This window comes from Pseudochaenichthys georgianus, chromosome 21 (assembly GCF_902827115.2).
Source record: "Pseudochaenichthys georgianus chromosome 21, fPseGeo1.2, whole genome shotgun sequence".
Lineage (NCBI taxonomy): Eukaryota > Metazoa > Chordata > Actinopteri > Perciformes > Channichthyidae > Pseudochaenichthys > Pseudochaenichthys georgianus.
In genome coordinates, this window is record NC_047523.1 from 4,178,779 (window position 1) to 4,202,822 (window position 24,044).

The 24,044-nt window shown below is 41.6% G+C and overlaps 1 protein-coding gene across 2 annotated transcripts; it reads right to left on the reverse strand.

The window, feature by feature from the left end:
• gtpbp8 (GTP binding protein 8) lies at positions 1-23,517 on the reverse strand. 2 transcript variants are annotated; one of them, XM_034110520.1, is made up of 8 exons: positions 23,469-23,517; positions 22,475-22,671; positions 21,325-21,478; positions 19,250-19,348; positions 16,797-16,927; positions 15,747-15,846; positions 10,011-10,129; positions 1-169 (listed from the first exon to the last, which is right to left on the reverse strand). In XM_034110520.1, the coding sequence occupies exons 2-8, from the start codon at positions 22,642-22,644 to the stop codon at positions 79-81; spliced, it is 864 nt and encodes a 287-aa protein (XP_033966411.1). In that variant the 5' UTR covers positions 22,645-22,671; positions 23,469-23,517; the 3' UTR covers positions 1-78. The 2 variants fall into 2 exon arrangements, with proteins under 2 accessions (XP_033966411.1, XP_033966412.1); XM_034110521.2 differs by lacking the exon at positions 23,469-23,517 and adding an exon at positions 23,373-23,453.
• Between the last annotated feature and the right edge of the window lie 527 nt (positions 23,518-24,044).

Below are 24,044 nucleotides of genomic sequence, written 5' to 3' on the forward strand. Positions count from 1 at the left end.
TGAATGTTTTACATTTTATTAGGATATGAAAACAACAGTTAGGCGAGTCCCAGCTCCAGCCAGTCTGCTGGCCTCAGGTCAGCTGAGAGAGGTGTCTGTCAAACTGATGCTCCCCGTGACATGAGCGATGAAGCAGCGCAGCAGGTAGATCCCGCAGAAGTTCAGGGAGCTGTTGCAAAGACAGAGAGAGACTTCTGAATTATGGATGATTACAAAGAGACAGCACATCCTCAGTTATTACTGCAAACAGCTCAATTGATTAACTAAGTTGATCTCTGTCAAAATGATGGATGGATGTTTTTGTTACATATGCTTTTTCCTCTTCTCCTGGAGCCGTTTTACCGATCGTCTTGTTCATCTGGTGAAAGGACAAACAACACAAGGCAGCCCGTCACGGTTCCCTGTGTTCCTGATCTACAGGGATCAACACAGTCGTCTATCCTGCAGTGGAAGCTGGTCAACATGGATGTAAACATTTCTGGATTTTAACTAGTTTAAAAATTTGCTTTGCAAATGTTTTGTGGAACATGACAATTCGAAAGAGCCGTTAACAATAATGTAAGACTGAGTGACAAAACAAACAAATATAGAACCAATTGAGAATAAAAAACAATAATATTTTTTTCAAAAAGAGAAAGACAGACAATGCCGAGAGTATATGTGGAACGAGATTTAGAGGAACCTACCATCTTAACACGTGAGCATGAAATTAATAAATTCACAACCGTCCATAAAACATTCCTAAAACCCACTATGTAACCAACACACTCTCACTCCCTGAACGTCCAGGAGCGACGCTTGGTCAGGGTGACCGTGGCGTGCAGCTGGGACGCGCCGAGGCTCCTTCAGCTTCATAACCGGACGCAAAGAGCTTTCAACTGATTGCAATGTATTCCCATCGGCGGCGGTATTTGGCGCTCATGGAAGCACTGCATCCGTTTATGTCGGCAGATCTTAAAGGCAATATGAGCGTCCACTCCCATTGGATAACGGAGAATTGTACACCGGGAAGTAAGTATTCTCCTTACTGTCGATTGATCTGACAGTGATATCTCCACTACTCATCAACTCAAAAACACCAGATTACCTTTGTTAATTAAACGACATTGATAGGTTTAAATTGTGTGCAATGCTTTTGTGTGTTTCCCCTTCAATTCTGAGAAACAACTTGTTTTCTCTGAAATGTGGAACGCCAAAGAGACTACACTACCCACAATCCCCAGCTATTGTTGTGACGACGCCTGTGCGCTTTGACAAACCTTGTGATTAGTCAACAAGCTCTGTGATTGGATGAAACATAAATTCATACAAAAAAAGTCCAACCCTGTCTCCTAAATATCAGGTTCCCACAGAACTAAACTGCATTCTCAATTACGTTTAGCTAGAAACGTATTTTCTCCCACGCTACGTTTGTTATGAACGTATCTTAAATACGTTTATTTTCTACATATCTTTGCCATTTATTGTCTTGCCTATAATAATGATAATAGTCATTTATAAATATCATTTTAGAGCACACATTTGAATTCGAGAATCGGGCTCGATATATGGTTAAAGTGGACCTATCATGCTATATTTGAAACATATATTGTAGGGCCATACCTATATCAAGTATATAAATATTTTTTTTTTTTCAAAATACCAAACAGATCCTGTATTTTAGCCATGCCTCATTTCGCTCCATTTGCTCTTTCCAGCCATGTTTTTGCAGGGGGCTGATTCTGTGAGCTGCAGCTGACCACGCCCCCCTGCAGGAGAGGGGAGTTGGTAGTTCCTTTGGCATTAGGGCAGGGATATCTAGATACTTTCCAAGGTTTGACATAATGAATTGTGCTACTTTTAAAGCAAGCAACGATGTTTTCAAATCTGTAATCAAAAAGCTCCTCAAAAACACTATCGAAGCAGTTCCTGCCGTTGCTACATTAGTTCAAACAGTAAAAACGGACTATTTTTCTTAGCGGATGCAAGTCAATTTAAATCAAAACAACTATTTTTTAAATCAATAAAATCATTTTCTAAATCCATAAAAGCATTTCAATTAATATTGGGAGTCATGTCGTTACTTTGTCGAGAATGTGGCCATGTAATAAGCGGGATAATGTGCACATTGCATAATGTGCCTTCATGCCGATCTAGATCCCTCCGCTTCGCGTCGGGCTCCTGATCAGCCTGTCGGTGTTCTTTTCCCCATAATGACCACGTTGCTGCACATTATCCCTTACATATGATTATATAGAGTCATTATTCATTTGTTCTAAAGCAGGAGGCGCACACGCTTGCCTCGGGGAGGGAGAAAAAGAGCCACAGCGGAGAATAAACAGAAGGGCAACCATGGAAACCATGCGCGGGAAGTCTTCTTCGCTGCTTTTGTGGCAGACTACAGCGCCACTTACAGGCCTGGCATATGTACTACAGCGTCTCCAGCGCTTTCGAGCGGCAATGGCCGGCCGTGGCCCAACCTCTCATTCCCCTGATAGGTGGAGAATTGACCAATAGCTGTAGCGCCACCGTCCTGACGTCAGGACAGTGTTCAAATCTGGATCAGTCTGTATCAGATCCGTTGCAGCCCCTTTTTTAGAAATTCGGGTATGGAGGAAAATAGAGAAGGTTGTGTTTTCTGACACTTGGTGAGTTCCCTGGAACACCGGGGACACATATTCATGTATAAAAGACGTACAAAAGTGCATTTTGCATGATAGGTCTCCTTTAAATAAAAATCAGTAGGCGAGGCTGTAATTTCGCCAGCTGTTACTCTCATGAGCGAGGCAGAAAATAATAGTTTTAACATGCCAACAAGCTGCTGTGTCGTTTATTGCACCTCAAACATTAAAACAAATGCAGAGTTACGTGTTTCTGTACTTCCTCTAAGAAGAAGATCTCTGTGGCTTCAGGCTTGATCGCCGTTCAAATGACAGCGTTGGTTTCCCCAAAAGTGGGCGGGGCTGTAAAGTGACGTAGATGTTACTCTCATCTATTATTCAAAACCATTCTATTTATTCTAACGTAAATTACATGCCAGTGTTTTATCTTTTTATTAGTTATACGTTTATACTTTATTTGCTATGAGTTATATCTGAAGCAAGTTATGTTTCTGAAGATGTGTAGTCAATTCCACCCTTCAATGTAGCATAAATGTGAACTCTCATTACAGGAACGATACCGGAAACAGGCGTAGGAAAGATCCTCAGCTCGCTGATCGGATGTTTTAGCCACAATGCACGTTTTTAAAGATATTACTGATTTTCTTTGAATATACGAATGTAAATACTGAGTTGAGAGAATAGTCAGGGGATTTGGGTGATGGGAGACACATCTATGGAATCACAATTTCAATAGCTTACCATTAAATGACAGATATACCTTTCTGTCTGTGATGTTTTACAAATCAGATATTAATGTGTAGAAGTAAAACATGAGAAATAGTATAGCAATATCCTGTAAAATTATGTAAAAACATGAATAAAACTGAATATCTTCAGATGTCATACATACATAAGTGTCCTACACTAATAATACAAAGTTATTATTAGTATGCTGTGTGTACCTTGTGTGCACCGCCTAGTGGTTAAAGCACGTCATTGAATTATTTTTGTTGAATAATGTTATTTTTGTTGAATAATGTTATTTGATGAAATAAATATTAAGAGTACATACTTTCATAGGGGGGAAGTAGAAGGTCTGTGATAGAAATATAGAATATAAAAAAATCAAGAAGATACTGTAAGTGATCTCTACAATAAAACAGTTTAGTGCTGGATGTACAAAGATATTAATATGAGGAGCTGCAAAACAGACAAACTAATTAACCTTTATTTACACATTAAAGAATACTTTAATAGGTTAATGTCTTCTTTTAAATAAGAAAAAAGCTTTGGGGGTATCTATCTACAGATAAATATTAAGCCTGACAAAGTACTAATACAGGGGTGCCCAAACTTTTTTGAACCGAGAGCTACTTTTAAAGTTGCCAGTCTGCCGAGATCTACCAGTCCAAATAGAGAGGCGTAGCCATTACTGACAGCCTACTACCAGGTAAATACACACTTCTACTTGTATAAAACTGACCTTTGTACGATTAATACTTCATAAAATACTGCAGATCCTTTATTTTACCTCTTTATAATCTACACACATACAAGTAATTACCCTCTTAAAGAGCCTGTGACACGAGTTTCCCCCATCATTCAAACCCATCAATTTGAGTAAATATTGTCCCCTTGAAAACCGTTACTGAACTGATTTTGGATATTTGTACTTTGATAATGTTGACCATATTCTGGATCTTCTCGGGGATTCTTCAAATCCCGCCAAATTATGTGTGACGTCATTGCGGGCCAAGAGCTCCAGCTGCACCGTTCCGGATCCCAGCATCTGCATGTAAACGCACGATGGCACACACAGCAGCAAGCTCAGACAGCGATGATGACAGTTTAATTTTGAACGTGTCAGAGCTCATATGAGGCTGAAGGATCGGTTTATGTTTTATCTGTCAGAAGTTTAGGAATTAGTTGCGTCAATATGGGCGATAATACGGTCATGTAGCCAGTGGTGGACTGGGACTAAAAATCATCCGGGACTCTCGACCGGCCCACTTTGGTACCGCTAGTAAATTGCAACGGGGGGAGTGGGGGATGTGCTAGTGATTTATCCGACCGGCCCTCTTCGGTACCGGCCCATCGGGATTCGTCACGATGGCCAGTCCGCCACTGCACCCAGCCCAGCCCACGTAAACTGTCAACGGGGAAACTGTTTCCCCGGGAAACGGTGGACCTAGTGTCCCGATCGGAGTGGGAATAATAATAATAATAATAATAATCATAATACGTGCATTTTGTCCATTAATTTCCCCAACATTGTGGTAAAAAAACCACACGTTTAATCCATGTTGGTGTACTACAACTACAAAAAGCATCGGTTTGTTTTCTCATCAGGAAATGCAGACCGGCTCAAACAAACGGTTTTTAATCATCATCCTCACGATCATTTAATGTATCATATGTTCGCCGAATTGACATGAAAACACTAATAAATGTAGTTTCATCCACTTGAGTTTACAACTACAAAAATAATCGATTTGTTTTTATATCACATCTGACGGGAGGAAATTCAGCAGCTCTCACTACCGATTTTAATCCTAATTTAATCATCATCTTCACCACGATCATTTATGTTTATGTTCGCCGAATTGACATGAACGCACTGACAAATATGAATATACTGTAGTCAACTTCATTACAATGTTATTAACTGTCCTAAACTCAGTAATTCACCATTTCTACGCATGACAACACACTTTATCCGTGTTTGGCTCTCTCGCCGCACAGTGAAGCATTCCCGCATTGATGTCACTTCCGGCTTCCCCCAAAACTTCAAAATGAGTCGAAGGATATTCCCCTCGATGTTCGAAATTATTGATACTTATGGAAATGGTATTGCACCTTCTTTTTTAAACTGACGGTTCGAGATTACTAGTAGCCCAATATTTCATTGCACAACAGTTGTTGGGAGGCTGTCACAGGCTTTTTAAGCCCCACGGACCCGGTTCCGGGGCCGAAATCGCGTCATTTGCAGGAAACAACGTGTAAGGAACCTTAATATTTAATAAACTATGAATATTTTATATCCATATAACGGAAAATACTCATTTAACTGATCTTTTTCATTTAAAAAAAAACAAAACACACAATGCTAACAGTGAGCCTCTGAATTAGACCGAGCGAAAAATGCTAACCTATTACTGCACTGAAAATCACTCCTAGCTCCCATATTACTTATCCTAGCTGCACATCCAACACATCGTTTATGATCGAAAAGACACAGAAACTAACGGTGCCCACCTCAACACTGAAAGATACATCAAAACATGTGGCGCTAGGTAGCCTACAACGCTAACATGGCTTACCTTGGTTTTGTCTGGTCAAAACTGGTCTTCAATGGCATAAAACGATAACAACGATGCTGTAGTTAATCCATAGGTTAATATCCAATGTGTCTGTGTCCCCTTTGAAATGTTCTGATAATCTATAAGCAATAAAACTGCAATTCCGTTTTAAAATATCAGAGCAAGCCATTCCTACGCTCTGTAGGAAGATTGAATGAACAAAGACGAACCTTTTTTTTTTAAACATGAGTGTGTGCGGGACGATTTCCCTTGGATTCTATTGGCTCTAACGGTCAGAACGAGATGTCACATGTCAAAATCGAACAAGGGGGTCCAGAGATAAGGAAAATCCACCCAAATGGCCCCAGAAGAGTTTTTTTTTGCTAAATCTGTCTAAAAAGGTAAAATATCACTTGTTTTGCATCAATCTTAATACAGGGTACTTATTATATGTTGTACTTTGGATTCCTAAAGCTTTTAGTCTACTAACCCATCATCCAAGGTTAGTTTTCACTATAAGTACAACATATCTTTTGGACGGACACTATAATTTACAATTTTTTACCATGTTCAATCTGAATTTTGTTTAAAATAAAAAACATCTATATTGATTCTGACTATTCTATATCCAACTCACAGGTTTGTCATTACTTTGAGAAAAAAGATTATTAATTTAATCCTTTTAGAAGGGAAGATATGGTCATTTGTTCTGGGAATGTCATTTTCGAGCCTGAAACCTGAAAAACAGGCTTGGGGCTTAAGAGGTTTAACTAAAGTTACACAACAGTGTTGTTGATACAGAGTTGGAGTTTATTCACACGTCACATACTACAGTGGGTAATCTTTTCAAGAAACATTGAACAGTGCTGCCACATATGATACAGGAAAAAAAGAAAAGATTCTGAACCCTTTCTTTGCCATTAAAATTAGGTTTACTAATAAGACAACTCAGATCTGAAGCTACACAGGAATCTGCTGCCAAAGTGCAATAAAAAAGATTAATAGAATCAAACCCTTTTTTTGTTGCATTTTAGTAGAGTATAAAAAGAAATGCCTTTTAAAATAGGATGCAAGCAACACTAGTTTCTTAACCTGAATTGATAATAGACTATAATCAATTTAAGTTTGCATTCTTATACCATTTTGTACAATAATTATAATGAATACGTTCAAACAAACTAAAACTTACAGCTGATTAATAACGGTATCTAACTTGAGTTTTTATTATATCAAAAACCTGTTGAAATGCTTCTGTTATTTTTACTGTCCCCCAAAAGCGCGTCGCAGCCTCCAGGAAAGCTTCTTTCACAACTTCACCGTCTTTGAAAGACTTCATGTGTTTTGCAAGAACGTGACTGACACGATAAGATGATATGGCAGCAGCCTTGCTCTTGTTGTTGAGCCTGGTGAAAATGGACTGCTGTGCATTTAGCTGTCCTCTCAGGCCCCTCCCCTTCTCGTAGCGTTTGTGCACCGTTTTGAAATGCCGCTCCTAAATTACCCTTCTTCGATAAAGCCAAGCTCGCATTGCAGATGAGACAGATGGACTTTGAATTGGAATAGATACAAAAATAATCATCCTCCCACTCGGAGTGAAAATTATATATTTTGGGCTTTTTTGCTTCTTCCATAATTGTGGTCTTGTGTGTGTGCGGACTGTCACTCCTGTTCTCACGGACAACGTCAGCGAAATAGTGCCCACTGCCCACCAGCCACGCCCCCACACATGGGGTCACGCCGCCCAATCACAAAGCTTTGGTGCGTTCAAGTGCATTATTCTGGCACGGGAAGATTATGTTATAGGACATTAACGATAAAACAGAATATTGTTGTTCTATATTTAGACACATCTCGCGATCGACTGGGAATCTCCTCTCTCCTCTTGCTTTCCAGTAATGTTAACTATGTTGAAGCACTTATTTTAACTGATATTATACACATTAATTATACTCTTATGTATGTAGATAGTATAAGAAATGTGCAGAATATGACAGTTTAATGGTGGAGGTACACACATATTGATAGATGTCTTGTAATGCACTGTTGAGGAACCTGTGACCCAAGTTTTTCATTCATTGCATAACTACACCGTAGTTGTGTATGATATGTCAATCAAATCTTGAAACCTTGAAAGGGATGTGCAAAATAGCCATAATTTACAGTCTTTAATTAACTATTAGTAGAGAATAACGATTAATGAATATACTTTATAGAGATCTGCAGATACATGTTTAGTCTTCTCAAGCACCAACTACCAAATATCTCTCCTGATTGTTGGCACTGGACAATCACCTTTCCTGAATTTTCCTGAGGTGTAACTAAAGTCTGATTTAAGGGTTGTTTATATTTCACATAATTAATCAGAATCTGCAAAGTAACTCAAATAAATGCAGTGGAGTAAAAATACCAGGTTAACCTCTGAATTGTAGTGGAGTAGAATTACAAAGTAACAATTAGCTGTCATGTGGGTATATATTAATGCTGCCCATTATGGATACAAGCGATTTTCACCCATTTAGTAATTACGTGTTCTAAAGGTTTTAAATGTGTACACACCAATGTGTTTCCTATCGCCTAAACCTCCAGGGCTGTACACAGTTTAATACTGTCAACTTCTAATTTTGAGAAAAACGAAAACATCTTTTAAAACTACAATTCCCAGTAGAGACGTGCCATAGAGAACATGTTGCGAACCACAATAGCCAGCATGTGTAGTTCTGGGGGGGCGTTCGAGTCCATTTTTGGATAGTCTGCCGTGGTTTCGTTCCATTTCAAAGAGCTTGACGCCTGGCGTAACCTTGGCGCACTGCCACTCCAACATCCAATCCCAGAGCTTGAAGATTAATCACGGGGTTTGTCGCAAAGCGGACAGGCGTTGTCACAACAATAGCTGGGGATTGTGGGTAGTGTAGTCTCTTTGGCACTCCACATTTCAGAGAAAACAAGTTGTTTCTCAGAATTGAAGGAGAAAAACACAAAAGCCAGTGCATGACATTAAGGATTTTGGGAGATCGCCCTGTGGGCCATCTAAGCTAATTTACAGATCCGCGAAGCACACGTCAGAGTTCCGGTTAGCCGGCAAATCTAAATCTCTTCGGTCAAAATAAGAAACAAGAAGAGTATGTGACAGACAAGAATAGTCAATTCTAATGTCTAACACTTAATGTGGAGAAAGAGATGTCCTGTATGGGTTGATTGTGCGTTGATCTGTTGGTAATGCCTCAGGGTTCCGGTGGGCATGTAAACAAATGCATAATGCTGCGCTATACTTTGTGGCCTCATCCAGTTGCATAGCGACACTTATTGTGTAGTTGTCTTTTAATAAGCAGGTAGTCATATCATTAGCTAGAACTAGCTGGATCTGATCGATATGGACATAAACGCGAGTGAAGTCTAATCTGACGGGAGAGAGAGATCAGCTGCTGCTGACGAGTCGAGACTCGACACGCAGCTCTGCATAACCACATGCAGCGGTGAGCGGACAAAACACACACTTCAGGTTAGAATATCACACGTAGCTATTTTAATTACCTCTCAAACTACCTAAACTAGTTATAGATATGTTTAGTTTTACTGTCGGGTCACTCATTACTGGATCCGCGAGCTGCATGATACTGGCATAATAGATTGCCCGATCGGGCAACCAGCAGGTGAGGCTTCATTGCCCGAGCTAAATACTAGATGGCCTGACCCTGACCAAGCGTCGCTCCTGGACGTTTAGGGAGTGAGAGTGTTTTGATGTAACACTTGCACTTCTTTTGGCTAGCACTCATTGTACATCATAGGCTAAGGGGCGAAACATCTTCGAAAAATATCTAAACAGTTGAACAATCACTACAGAGCCACCCAGCTAGCCAATCAGAGCAGACTGGGCTCTGGTTTCAGACAGAGGGTGAAAAGAGGTGCTGCAGCACAGGCAGTATGAGAAAGATAAAGAGCTTTTTGAACATTAAAGCATGGAGACATGTCCCAGTAGAGGCACAATACTAATGTTTTTGCACGCACAGAGGGAGAAGATGCACATGGCTTTAATACCCACACACATAACTTGTTTGAGCTTTGTTTATGAACTAACATATCACATCTCAGCAGCCTGAATGTAAAGTAGAGAACAAGCAGAATGACTGACCTGATGAGCAGTGGCTGGGGGAAGCAGCTCGTGGTGTTCCTTCTGACAGTATCCTGCAGACTCATCAGGTTCCTCAGCAGAGTTCCATTTCCAGGTTTGTCAATCTTAGTCAGCACCATCTGCACAGCGACATGTGACGCGTTACAATTCTACCCTCCAAAGAATAGAGCTCAGACTTAAAGGAACACAGCTCTGTCCGCACACAGATACTAATAACAGAATCAGAATCAAAGTTTGTTTTGATCCCAGGGAAAATTGGGTTTCCTAAACAGTTGCTTCATTTTAGAATGAATCAACTAACAGATCAATAACATGTTGATACAAACGTAAGAAGTTGAAGTAAAAAAAACAAAATATTAAATGAAATAGTTATATATCAACTTAAGAAGTTGATTCAAGAAAGATGTAAAAATAAAAAATGTAAAATTAAATAAAAACAATAGTTATAGATAAACAAGAAGTTAAAGTAAAAATAGTAAAAGTGTAGACATGTATACAGTAGGGATGGGAATTTGAAAGCAAATGTATATTCGAATATTCGACCCCCAAAAAAACCGAAATGTAAATATCCTATACAAAAAAAAAACATTTTTACAAAAAATTAAAAAAAACATTTTGAATTTTGAAAAATAAATAAATACATGCTCAAATAAGTATAGAAGGTTTAGAAACCAAGTCGAATTTGTCAAATGTATTGAACTGGTGATCACAGTTTGAACAGTTGACAGCTATAGGCCTAACGGTACGTCCACACAGCAGCTTCAGAAGAAACTTTCACCGCTTCCAACGCTTCTCTGCCCATTGACTTTGAATGGGGATGACGTCACTTTGCCTCGCTTTTCCCCGAACTGCATTGTGGGGGAGCGAAGCGAAGATTTCCAGGATGTCCAGGATCTCCAGGATTCAAAAGTTGAGCAATGTTCAACATTTGAAGCTGAGCTGGAAGCGTCAGCCAATCAAACACGTTTATGCAAATCTGACAGTAGAAGCGCTAGCCAATCAAACCGGGTGTAAGCAGGGAGAACCAGACCGCAGTTCATTTCCTCATATTCCAAACGAGAAATTACGGTAGCAAATCACCCGGTTCTTTACGACCAGACTATTAACGGGATACAAACCGGAGGAACCAGCATGGAGGGAGGTGGCAGAGACAGTGGGTGAAACTGGTAGGTTTTCGCCTGTTTGGGGAGTTTATATATATATATATATATATATATATATATTGCTCGCATAAAATCCCCGGGCTTTTTTGCTTTGTATGTCGGGGGCGGGAGATTCATGTGATTGGTTGTTGGTCGCGTTGCTCGCAAAAAATCCCCAAGCTGTCAGACACGCCCAGCTCCAAGATTTTCAAGATTTTTGAAAAGCTGCTGTGTGGACGTACCGTGAAGCTTTCATGCTTAAAACATAACTTGGTTTTTAAGAAAGAGGGATCAAACACGAACAACATAACGGGTTAGGGTAACGTAACAGAGATCAACAACCTGTAACAGGGCCTATGCACAGAATGCAGCTATTCAATACTCAGAATGCAGCTATTCAATACTCAGAATGCAGCTATTCAATACTCAGAATGCAGCTATTCAATACTCAGAATGCAGCTATTCAATACTCAGAATGCAGCTATTCAATACTCAGAATGCAGCTATTCAATACTCAGAATGCAGCTATTCAATACTCATTCTTGTATAAGAATATGAGCATGTCTCCATGCTCAGGGGAGAGGGTCAATAGGCCAGCTGTAGAGAAGACCCTCTCAGCTGGAATCTGGGCATAAGAAGAGGGTTGAGTCTGCGTGATCTGCGTGTAGGGAGGGGCAGCAGCCATGTCATTGGCTACAACTAGCTAGATCTGATGGATTTGGACATAAACGCGAGTGAAGTATAACCGGACGCGAGAGAGAGATCAGCACCTGCAGCTCTGCCCGCTGTGAGGGACCGGTGAGCGGAGCAAAACACACCTTTAGACCTGACTCACTTAGCTATCGCACTGTCGTATACATAATAATAATAATTCCATTTGATTATATGTAAAAATAATATCAATAAAAATATTCTCATATTCGAATACCTGACTCATTTAAAATATTCTATGAATCGTTCCCATCCCTAGTAAACAGTTGTTATCTGTAATAACAGATACTAATGTCTAAATGCACAGACTGAGTTATTTAGCTTGAGTCATCCCCCATAGACTGACTATAGTATTACTTTGCATCTATTCCATTCTATTGAACGCTGAGAATTACTGACCAGATTTAAACTGATCCATTTCAACTCGTCATGTGGTACCTCGTAATGTAACGAGCTGCTGTTAATTATGCTCTGCACCGTATCCATGCCGTAGCCACAGGAGAGCAGAGCGACAGCTCTCTCTGTTCACAGCAGCTGACACAGCCTTAATAATGGGCCAAGTGTTTAACAACCAGAGGGCATGAATAACTGACTGCAGAGAGCGGGGGGGGGGGGGGGGACAGCAGTTTTAAATAGCAGTTTTAAATAGCTGAGTGAGAGCGCTCAGCATTAACTCACAGTGAACATAATGATAAGGGTCTGTAAGAGACACGAGTCAAACGTGAAGGGGGGGGGCTGGTTAGCATCAAAGGGAGAGTTCAGCTAGTATGACTGGTTGAATGAACGACTTAAGTCAGTGTATCTACTACAGTAGAAACAGACAGGAGCACAATGCTAATCAAACAAGAAGAACGGTGCGAAGACAAAGGAAGAAACAACTTAATGAAACCACTGCATAAAGGAACCGCTGCAAGAAGCTCACAACACAATGGAAACGGGGACACTAAAAAGTGACGCACGCGGCTGGGACCGGAGCAATGGGTGACGTTCAGGCATCATAAAGTTGGCCAACTGCCTGTCACCGACCATGTGTTATGGGTTTATGTAAACGATGTGGTCACATGAGTCCCTCCTATTTCATTGCAGAATGTTTTGGGGCCGTGTTCAACGAGAGCGCATGCCATGTGACGCGGTGCACACCCACGGTCTCTTTTCAGAGCACAACCGTGTTATGCGCGGCCGCTACGAGCACTTCAGGTAGAAAAGCAACACTTCAGGAAAGAGCTTGCGACGTCACTGTATGCTTTGGAGGAGAAGCTTGCTGTTGGCTCACAGCAAAGACCGACAACGTGTTTCCTTCAGCAGAGCTGTCAGTGCTGTGCCTTTGTCTCAGTACACGCATCGCTCTGCGGGTTTCTGACTGAGCGCTGAAGCTCTTTTGAACAAAGTGTGAGAGCAAGCATCTTCAGGTTGTGCTTATGGGGAAAAACACAATGTCAAACAAATAGTGAATAGCTCAACGAGATAATAAAAAGGAACTATGCTAGTCGGTCGTAGAACAGCGGTGATCGGTTGCCGAGATATATGAAGGATAGAAAGCTCTCCCCACGCCACGAAAACAAAAAGAAAGGAATTACCCAGCGTCCCCGAAAAGTCTTTTGGCGTCTGTGTAGTCGTGCATGCTGAGCCGTGGCTGTTGCTGTGCTCCTGCTGCCTGACGCGCACCTTACTACTTCCCTGATGAGCCAGAGGACTCATTTGTCCCCTTTGAAATGTTCTGATAATCTATAAGCAATAAAACTGCAATTCCGTTATCTGCTGTCCGCTCTGTGCTCCGTGCGCTCTGGGTCCTGCAATACCATCCATCAATAGCAATACTAGCCTTTTTAGGGCTGTTTTCGACAGATGAGCGTGTGTATGCCAGTTTAATTAGTTGAGCTATAGAACACCCTCAATTCTCTATTGTGCGTCATAATAATAGCTACCATTTAGTTTGGACGCGATTGCGTTAATTAATAAGGTCACACTGTGTCACATGTGTGAGCTAGTAATCTGGTAGTGCTGCAATATGTACCTCTCTCTCGGCAGCTGAAGCAACTCGTTTGGTGGCTCGAACTTCACGTTTGTTGACACTGTCATTGTCTTGCGCGGCCGACGTGCTGGGACGGTCGGTGTTCCCGACTGCATACGTTGAGAAATCGAATATTGTGGGAACAGATCCTGGCTTCAAATCCAATGTTTTGTATTGAACCAGGCATCCAGACTGGACTTTGAGCAGCTTCTCATCCTTTAGTGGCAGCCTATGGAAATGTACTTCTTCCTTCTTTGTATAAAATCCATTTGTGCAGCCTGGGGCAATACAATAAACTCCTGACGACGACCGTTTTCTTGTAATGTAAACTACTGGTGCATTGCACGCCATGTTGTTTGTTATTGAGCTTTGGCCCAGGAAGCCGTACCCAATCAGTGACGTCACTGGAAAAGTCCCGGAGCAATGGAAGCGCCCATGGTCATTAGGCACGTATTTCAAAAAGTAAATTCGCGTATCTCGATCGTTTACATTGGAAATAGACTAGATAAATACATTTCCTAATGGGAATATTGTCGCATGGAAAGCAGTTTGAAAAGTGTTTCCATTTCCCTTTAAACTGGGGGTTTTCTCCGGAAGTGTTTCCTTGTCCGATGTGAGGGTCTAAGGACAGAGGGTCTAAGGACAGAGGGTCTAAGGACAGAGGGAGTCGTATTGTCATATTCTGTATAAACTCCACTGTCCACTGAGACAAATGTAGAATGTGCGATATTGGGCCATATCAATACACTTTGATTGATTGATTGATTGATTGATTGATTGATTGATTGATTGATTGATTGATTGATTGATTGATTGACTGATTGAACACGGAGCCTTAGAGTGCTGCCACAAGCTTACCGTACTTTTCGGACTATAAAGCGCACCTGCATATAAGCAGCTAAATTGTCCGTCTGTCTTGCTCTTTGGCGCGCTACCTGTCTCACTCTTTTCCGGCCTCCAGCTTTTCCTGCTGGAGCCGGCCGCTTAGAGGTGGCGGGCGCGGACCGGTCATAGAGCCCATAGTGTTAAAGGTGGTTAATTTGACCTGTAAAAGCCATAGATTTAGGAGGTTCCCTAGTGGCCGTTAGCTGTACAAAAAAAATGGGGAAAAAAGGTCGCGGCTTATAGTCCGAAAAGTACGGTACATTCAGTCCGTTTTCATCCCACAGTTTGGGGCAGACGTAAATGCAGTGATGGTCTTCCAAACCAAACCTAGTGCCGTTTGCATAGAGAACCGAGTTTGATCCAAATGCAGAAGGTGAGCTAAACGCTGTTGTCCGTCAGCAGTATTAGAATATTAGATCAGCACATTACAGCCTGGAGCTGCTCAAAGCCTCCGTGCACGCTCTCCGTGGGACTACGCTAGATGGTTCCCGTGTTTACATTCAAACCAGCTCTCACACACAACATGCCACACACACAACCGCCATCAGGCAAGAGTCTGTGAATAAGTGTGTGTCACAGTGATGCAAGTGCTTCATGGCAGCAACGAGGGATTATTGTCCCTATTGATTTATCCATCAACCGTCCAATGGTTGGCATGGTGAAAACTGCTCACCATACGTTCTCAAAGTGATCTGTTCAAATGTGTCGTTTCCGGTTCACACACGTTGCATATCGCTGTTATTGTCTTTTTCGGACACCTTGAAAAACTGCCAGACCGGTGAAGCCATTGTGGCGAGCTTCTTTTGCCGCGCACAGAGAAAGGTTTCATGTCACCTGATCGGCCTTTATAGAGAGCACCGATCACACTAAGATAATGACCGGCGGCCGATCGATCGGAGCATCCGTACAGAACATTCACAGTTGAGAAGTTAGAGCTAGAGATATTGGGCTCTTCCCCCCCCCCCAAGTTGTGTGTGTGTGTCCTACCACGTATGGACGTCTGATCTCCTCACACATCTCCATGGCGATCAGGTCGGCCGGCTGCAGACCAACGCTACCATCGACCAGCAGGAAGGTCCTCACCAGACTGAGGAGACAGAGATAGGACAAAGAGCAGGAAGTGACTGATCAGTTCTTATTACGGTCCTTTAAGGTTATTAAAATAAGAACATTCAAATCTCCAGATTGGTTAGGACACTAGAGAAGTACTCCGTTCCCTTTGGATAAAGTATCATTCGTTTTCTTAATATACAGGGTCTTAAGTGGTCTGCTCAGCATTGCTACAGAAACTGTAATCCAGATGTGAGAGCTGCATTATTACAGCGCCACCTTGTGGAGCAGGTCAGTCCACAGATGGAGCAATCCGAAGAAAACGGAGATCTTTGAAAGCTATGGTAGCAGGCCTGATATTCCAGACATCGCTCTGCCAGTCGTGGGAACACAGAAACAGGCCTCATGAGCGTGACATCTATCTGCATACAGATTTCTCCCAACAGGGTTGAGCAAAATACAATTGGAAAAGTGCAGAAATGTAACTTAAGTGTATTTCCCTCTGTACTGTAATTTAGTACAACTTTGCTACTTCATTCTTCTTCTCCATAAGTACATAAGTGTTGTATTTCTTACTGTATCTATCCGACAGCATACATTTACAAATGGGTATTTAAGATATTACAACATTTTCTATTATTATGTGAAAAAAAGGTAACTGCCTAACCTTTTGACAATGCATCATAATAGCTGCATGACACAAATAAATAGCTAATTGCATAATAATAATAACAATAACAACAACAATACCTTAGTTCTGCAGATGGAAATGAGCTTTTAGTTTTAATCTGGCATATAGCACATTTTCTCTCTTTGAGATTAATGTCATTTTATGTATAATCCCTGATCAATAAAGACATAATAATTAACTATTTTTGTAATGTGTTAAATACCCATTTATAAATTAATGCCGTCAGATAAATATAGTAAGTAATACATAATATAACACATGTACCCCTGAGAAGTATGAATGAGGTGTATTCTTACTTCTCTCTGGTGAAAAGGTACGGCTCCACCATATCCACAAAGTCTTTGGGCGATCGGTGTCCGTACCCCGGCATGTCCACGATGGTGAACGCTCTGCCCACCTGGAAGAAGTTCATCTTCTTAGTGTGACCCTGAGGAGGAGAGAGAGAGAGAGAGAGAGAGAGAGAGAGAGAGACAACGCTCAGGAGACGGCAAGGAAACACAACTTTAAACTAGACATTGCATTTAGCTGACGCTTTTATCCAAAGCGACTTACTAGTGCGTTCGACCAACAAGATACAAACTTGAAGAAAACAGAATCATAAAGTACATCAGGTTTCATAGAGCTAAAACATTTCAAGTGCTACTCAACTGGCTTCATTAGATAAGCCAGTCCTTTGTTAGTATATAAGTCCGGAAGGTGTGTAAGCTTTCTGCTGTCCTGATGTCAATGGGAGATCATTCCACCATTTTGGAGCCAGGATAGCAAACCCACGTGTTTTTGCTGATGGGAACTTGGGTCCCCTTCGCAGCGAGGGTGCAGCGAGTCGTTTGGTTGATGCAGAGCGGAGTGCACGTGCTGGGGTGTACGGTTTAACCATGTCCTGGATGTAGGAAGGGCCAGATCCATTCGCAGCATGATACGCAAGTACCAGTGTCTTGAAGTGGATTCTAGCAGTTACCGGAAGCCAGTGGAGGGAGCGGAGGAGCGGAGTGGTGTGGGAACATTTAGGAAGGTTGAAGACCAGACGAGCCGCTGCATTCTGGATGAGCTGCAGAGGTTGGATGGCACATGCAGGCCCGCCTTAACCTGCCATCAGGCCCTGGGGCTGATGGGTTTTGTAGGCCCCCTATTTAAACAACAAATGAAAGTCATCTATATCCTCGGCAGGCTCTGTGATCGCACTTCTCCACTCTGCTCTACGCGCGCCTGGTCCTCTCCTCCAGATGAGTGACGTATCGGGCCTCCCTCATGTATTTGTCCGGTTGCCGTTGGCTCCCCTCCACGTAGCAAGTCCTCGTCGTCCTCTCCATCTCCTCCAACAGATAATGTCCCTCCTGTCTGTTTTTCCTCTCCCGCTACTCCATCGCTATCAGAACCAGACGGCCTACTTGGCTCCGAGGCCCCGCGGCCGCTCGGTACAGAACTCATCTGTCCTTCTCTTCATCCTGGCCTACAGGTTTTAAATAACCTGTAGGCTTCAGCATGTTTTGTAATAGCTGCTTGTCTCCAAACTCCTTTTCCCTCAACAATTTCCTTTTCCGAACTTTTTCTTCTCAAACTTTTTCTCCTAAACAACCTTCACCTGTCACTCAATCACATCTCATTCTGATTGGCTGTTAAGTGGTGCCCACTGACTGTTTCGGAGTCATCTCTGGAATCCATCGATCTGATTGATTAGCGGAGCAAATGATCAAAATACTACAGAGGGAAGATATTTTCGTTTGGATTACTGGTCTGGGGGAAGCTCACGTGTGTGTGTGTTTGTGTATTTTTGCGTTTGTGTGTATTGTGTTTGTTTCCCGGGGAAAAGACTCACGAGAAACACCGGCTGTTGTTATGCCTGCTGTGACGTCAAGTTACTCCGTTCTCCGCTTGTAATTATGCCGAAGCTTCAACGTTGTATTTATCATCTGAATTTGCCGAAACAAGTTTAATATTCTGAAAGCCAAGACTTTGTTTATTTGAAACCAGATGAAAACAAACTGTAACGGACCCTGCCGTGTTATCTATGATTACTATACTTACATTCATAATGTCAGCCGGAGGGAGGGGGAGTGAGTGGCGAGTGAGAGCTGTCATCTTCCCTTTACAAGCTTCAAAAATGTATTTATTGTGTGATTTTGGAAATAAAATGTCATATTCTGAAAGCCAAGACTTTGTTTATTTAAATGTTTTTTAAAAACATCCGAAATAAAAACTTTGTTTTTTTATTACATTTTTTTTTTAAACGTTTGTATTGGCTCATGATAGGCCCCTGATCTCCGTAGGCCCCTGGGCTTCAGCCCATGTCGGCCCGTGCATTAAGGCGGCCCTGGGCACATGCAGGTATCATGAGAAACCAAAGAGAGCAATTACACACTTTAAGCACACTGGTGATGTGTGTGAGCCGTGAGGCGCTGGATTTAGTGTACTGCAATGTTCCATCTGATGAGCAGTGTGTCACTGTTATTAATATGACTATTTCTAAGAGTCCCAAAGGCATTTCCAATAATGCAAACATTTTAGGTTAAGAAATAAAGAAGCATACAATTGGTCAAATGAAATCAGACACAAGGAAACAAATGTATGTTAGTAATTTAAATTAAAACAAAGATATACAAGTAAACACTGACCAAATAACTAAACAATACTTTTGAACTGTTTAGGTAGTGAGGTTCCCCACACAGGTGACCCTTCATGTATAACAGAGCCTTACATTATCAACAGAATAATAAAGGAAAGAAACACACGGTGCATTGTGGGTACTCACAGGGGTTTTGGACACTCGGACCTCCACCTCCGGAGTGAGGGAGAACAGAGCTCTGATGAGAGAGGACTTGCCCACGTTGCTCCTGCCGATGAAACACACCTGGAGATAAACACAAGCTGCTTTATTATGAGATAGTGTTACATTACACTGTGATAATGATAGTGGAGGCGTGTGGTGCAGTGGGCAGTGCGTTGGTGTTGGGATCAGGGGAGCACAGGTTCAAACCCCACTGCAGTCAGCATGTCGTTGTGCTCCTGTGGGGATCGCCCACAGTGTTGAGTACGTGAGTCTCTTTGGATAAAAGCGTCTAACAAGTGACATGTGATGTAATAGTGACTCAATGACATGCAGGCTATTGGAGGAACGGATGACATGTGACAGGATTAGGTCATCAGGATACAAACAATGTTAACTGTATTCCATTACAGGAACATACAACATCTGATTACCGTTTCATTTCCATAAATCAGGGCCTTCTAGCAGGATTACATTGTTCGTCAACACTAAAAAGAGCACATGGTGTGTGTTGTAAAGGATCAGCTGTTCTCTGAGAGCCGTTCTGTTCTGTAGGATAATACTTTAAGTGTGAGTCTAAACGCCTACTGCCCGAGTCTGCGTTATGGTTTTCACTTCCTTTGCTCTAAACCAAACGTGGTCTCCTGTGGACCTTTAAACGGTCACATGGGGTCGGCCGAAAATAACCATCGGGCCTTTTTTTTTTTTACGGAGGATAAGTGGCAGAGAAGTGCCCTATATGTTCATAACAAAGTGTGTGTGAGCTTAACTGTGTGTATTAAACTAAAACGGAGCATTTTCTGTCAGCTCAGATTTGATTTTAAACTGTAATATGTGCTCATGTGTTTCAGTGTTGGTGTCTCGCTGCTGCCTGAATCTGCCTCATGGAAGGCAGGGTTTCCCGTCAATCCAAATCTCTGAGCGACAGACAGCAGACAATTAACCCCCCTAGCTTATCCAATAATCACTGTTGGGCCACTGTGGCAACATCAGACCAATCACTTTGAAAAATAACGCTTTTGATCAGGTAGGTTTGATGTAAAGGGCTTTTATTGTGAAAGGTAACAACAGGAGTTTGCAGTTCCGGCTCATCACTCTCTCAGACAGACCGATGGATGCAGGGAGCTCACATACATCATCGGTGACAGAGCGGAGAGGGGGGGGGGGGGTGACTGAGCCCCCGCTGTCCTGTGCTCACACACCGAGTGTCCACGTTCGAGCTGAGGAGGGACAATGTGAACCAGCGTGGTTGTCCCCAACAGTCCTTTTGTGTCTGTCTGTCGGCAGGATGGCTTACATTGTTGTAGCGGATACACATATTGTGTTTCACTCTGTGCTGCGTTCAAGGGTCATAAGAACATCCAGAATGGAGCTCCCCTGACATGTACGACTCACCTGGACGCGCCCTGAATTCAGAAACACACGTGGTCATAGCAATAAAACAAAACACATCTGTGTGGTTCCCGCATTAGGATACGAAGCCAAGGAGCACAACGTGTGAAACGTGACTCCCAAGCTCGGCGAGGTCTGTGCTCTCAGAGACGTATGAAGGGTTTAACGCTAGAGTTCGGGCGCTTTTTACAACACTCGTTCATCACAGAATAGCTGCACCTGTGTCTGAGGTGCCGATGACATGGACTAATGCCGTTTGAGGAATGCAAATCTGAAAGTGACACAACATCTGCTCATGGTGGACACCGAGAGCACAAGAGGGTAATCCGACTATCAATTCATCAACTTCATGATGTAAGAAAATGTCCTTGCACGTGCAATCAATTTGAATATTTTTGTAATTGTATTTACAGTTTAACTTTATCAGATGAAGGGGAGATTTACATTCTTCACTGCCTGGCTTCTTCAAAGAACAATGTGTTGCACACCGCCACAGCACCATGAATGATTGAAATGGTAGCGGACACAAACTCTCTTCGTGTCCCTTTAACAAGACGCTGCATGTGAACAACACAAGGGTTGTTGGGAGGACAGGAAGGAACCAGGAAGTCTGTGGGAGAACACTGCACAGCTGGGGGGATACTGGTGAGAGGGGGCTGCCCACTGACCTCGGGGGGCTTCAGGACGGGAACATGGTCCAACCGCTCTGCAGAGATGCAGTAATGGATCTTATGAGACGGCGAGGAGAGGAAGAGACTTTCTGCTTTCCCCATGTCCTCCACGCTGGGATGGAAGTGCTGGAACTGAGAGCGGTCCACCGACCTGAAAGGGGCATTCCATTTCACTTTGTACAAATCACATTCAGGGGAGATGAAGGGAAACATGGAGAGAATCATCTCGTCAAACATCCCAGACGCAGTCGTTCAAAGTAACAAAGTACATTTACTCGGGTATTGACCGTTGGTACTTTTGACATATTTGTACCTTACTTATTTCCATGGTATGCTGCTTTTTTCTTCTACTCCACTACATTTACTTTAACACAGTGACGTTGGACGTATGACAACATGGTACAATGCAGTACTACTAGTCTGCACGGTATTTTCAGTACCTACATTTGGTCCACATTGAGAAAACTGCAATACTAAAATGCTGTTACTTACATGTGTAAAGACAGGATGATGCAATAACAATAATATACTGTAAAAGATCCCTTCGGGTAAACATGTACTTTTGATACTTTACGAACATTTAGCTGATAATTCTTCTGTATTTGATGTTATTATCAAATTGTGCAGAATGAGTCCTTTCACTTCCTGCTTGGAAGCGCTGCACTCGAGCCTCTGCTATAATGAAGAGACAAAGGTAAGGAGTGCACTCTACGTATGTTGATGCTAATGCTTTTCAAAGGTTTGAATGTGCGATGCACATAAGCTACAGTGTAGACATGGCAATTCAATTCTTCTGACCCGAGCTCCTCCAACGATGCAACATATATAATAAAATACAATATAAAAGAATAGTGCAAGAAGTCTATATACACGTAAATAGAATATGATATATACAAGAAAAGAATGTTAAATTAAATATTGTACAGTAAGACGAAATTCGATAAGGTTTATTACGGTGATAACTATTTAGATGATGACAAACAGATGAATGTTTATCACTCACTTTTGTACTTTTACTTATGTAACATCTTGAAATCTGGACTTTTACTTCTAGTGGAGTATTTTAAGACCATAGTATTTGTACTTTTACTTAAGTAATGGAGTACTTCTTGCAACACTGTCCGGATGTGGACAGAAAATACAGTACCTGTCCAGGTAAGGCTCCATCTGACTGAAGGGGTAAAGTAAGCTTTGGACTTTCTTTGGGCGAAGCATCCTGACATTCTGGAGTGAAGCCAGTTTATGGAGCCTCTGCCGGGGGACAGAGCACAGCTGTGTCCCAGGAAGAAGCCCCCGGGACGGGAGGAGACAGATCATGGTCCCTGCGGTCAGACCTGCCAGCAGCTGAGGAGGGACAAGGTGTTAGTGAAGCCTCGTTAAAGTAACCAAGTAGATTTACTCAAGTACTGTACTTGAGTAAATGGTGTGCTTTTACGCCTACATGTATTTAATACATTTAGTTACTTCACAGATGAATGATGTGAAATATAATCAAGTGTTGAATCAGACTTTAGTTCCACCTGGAGTAAATCCACCAGCTACCCTGCAGTCTCCAAAGCCATTCAGACGAGCTGCACCTTCACCAGCTTTGAGAACACTTTCATGATCAATCATTATAAAACATATCATAGATATTATTCTGAAATGGACCAATCTGCACAACGACTACTTTTACTGTCGCTACTTTCACTATATTTTGATGATAATACTTTTGTACTTTTACTTGAGTAACATTGTATTGCAGGACTCTTACTTGTAACTGAGTATTCCTACACTCTGGTACTACTTATTTTTACTTACAAGATCTGAGTACTTATTTAGCTTTATTATGTATTATACTGATCTATAATACCTCCTACAGCATTATACGAAATACATATCTGCATTTCTGCATTTGAATTACATGTTAAATTTATTTTAATCCCACGCATTTATAAACAGTGTTACATGAAAGTATTCCGGTATGATTAGCATGCTAGCAAAACATCACCGTTCCATGTAACTGTGAGGTGTAGCACGTCACGGGGGTTAATGCCTCCACTTACCTGAGGGTCAGTATTAACATCACTAACACACTAACAATGAAGGCAGGTTTTGCTGCAACTGAGCGTTATTTAATGTAAAAAGATGACTGACTTTACCCTTTGTTTTCCTCCATGTTGTGTGCAGCGCTTAACTGAGTTCGGCTGGAACAACCGTACTTGAGTAAAGGTTCCGCTGATTCGTTTTTTTAATTTAATAAAGTATTTTGTTATTTATTGACTTATTTATTTGATTTTACAACTGAAATAAATTAAAATGAAGATTTTTTTTTAAATAAAAACAAAAAACTTGACAGAAAAAATACAATATATTATTGTTTTTATTATGATATATTAATATTGTTGTAAATATAAAACAGGATCAGAATTCCTTTATTCGCCGAGGGGAAATGTACATTGGTACAGCAAAGTATAGATAGAGACAACAAATAATACAACATTATTAGATAAAAGGCATGCACATAATATTTAAAATAACAATTTTAGTGAACTTTTTTACAAAATAACAGATTCAGGTAGATAAGTATACACAGTAGTATTTGTAATTAACAATAGTATTACAATGACTGTAGGAATTCAACTTTCTCTTCTTGCTTTTACTGCTCGGAAAGGCTTTCTTCAAGCCTTTGCTGTCATGAAAAACTCACACATTTAATAAAGAAACAAACCAAGGTA

Excerpts from the sequence above, each read along its gene's own strand:
- gtpbp8 (XM_034110520.1), bottom strand. The coding sequence starts at position 22,644 with ATGATCTGTCTCCTCCCGTCCCGGGGGCTTCTTCCTGGGACACAGCTG. Across the intron at positions 19,349-21,324 it reads CCGTCCTGAAGCCCCCCGAG|GTGTGTTTCATCGGCAGGAG; the intron begins GTCAGTGGGCAG and ends GTTTATCTCCAG. Across the intron at positions 170-10,010 it reads CCCCAGCCACTGCTCATCAG|CTCCCTGAACTTCTGCGGGA; the intron begins GTCAGTCATTCT and ends TCTTTGCAACAG.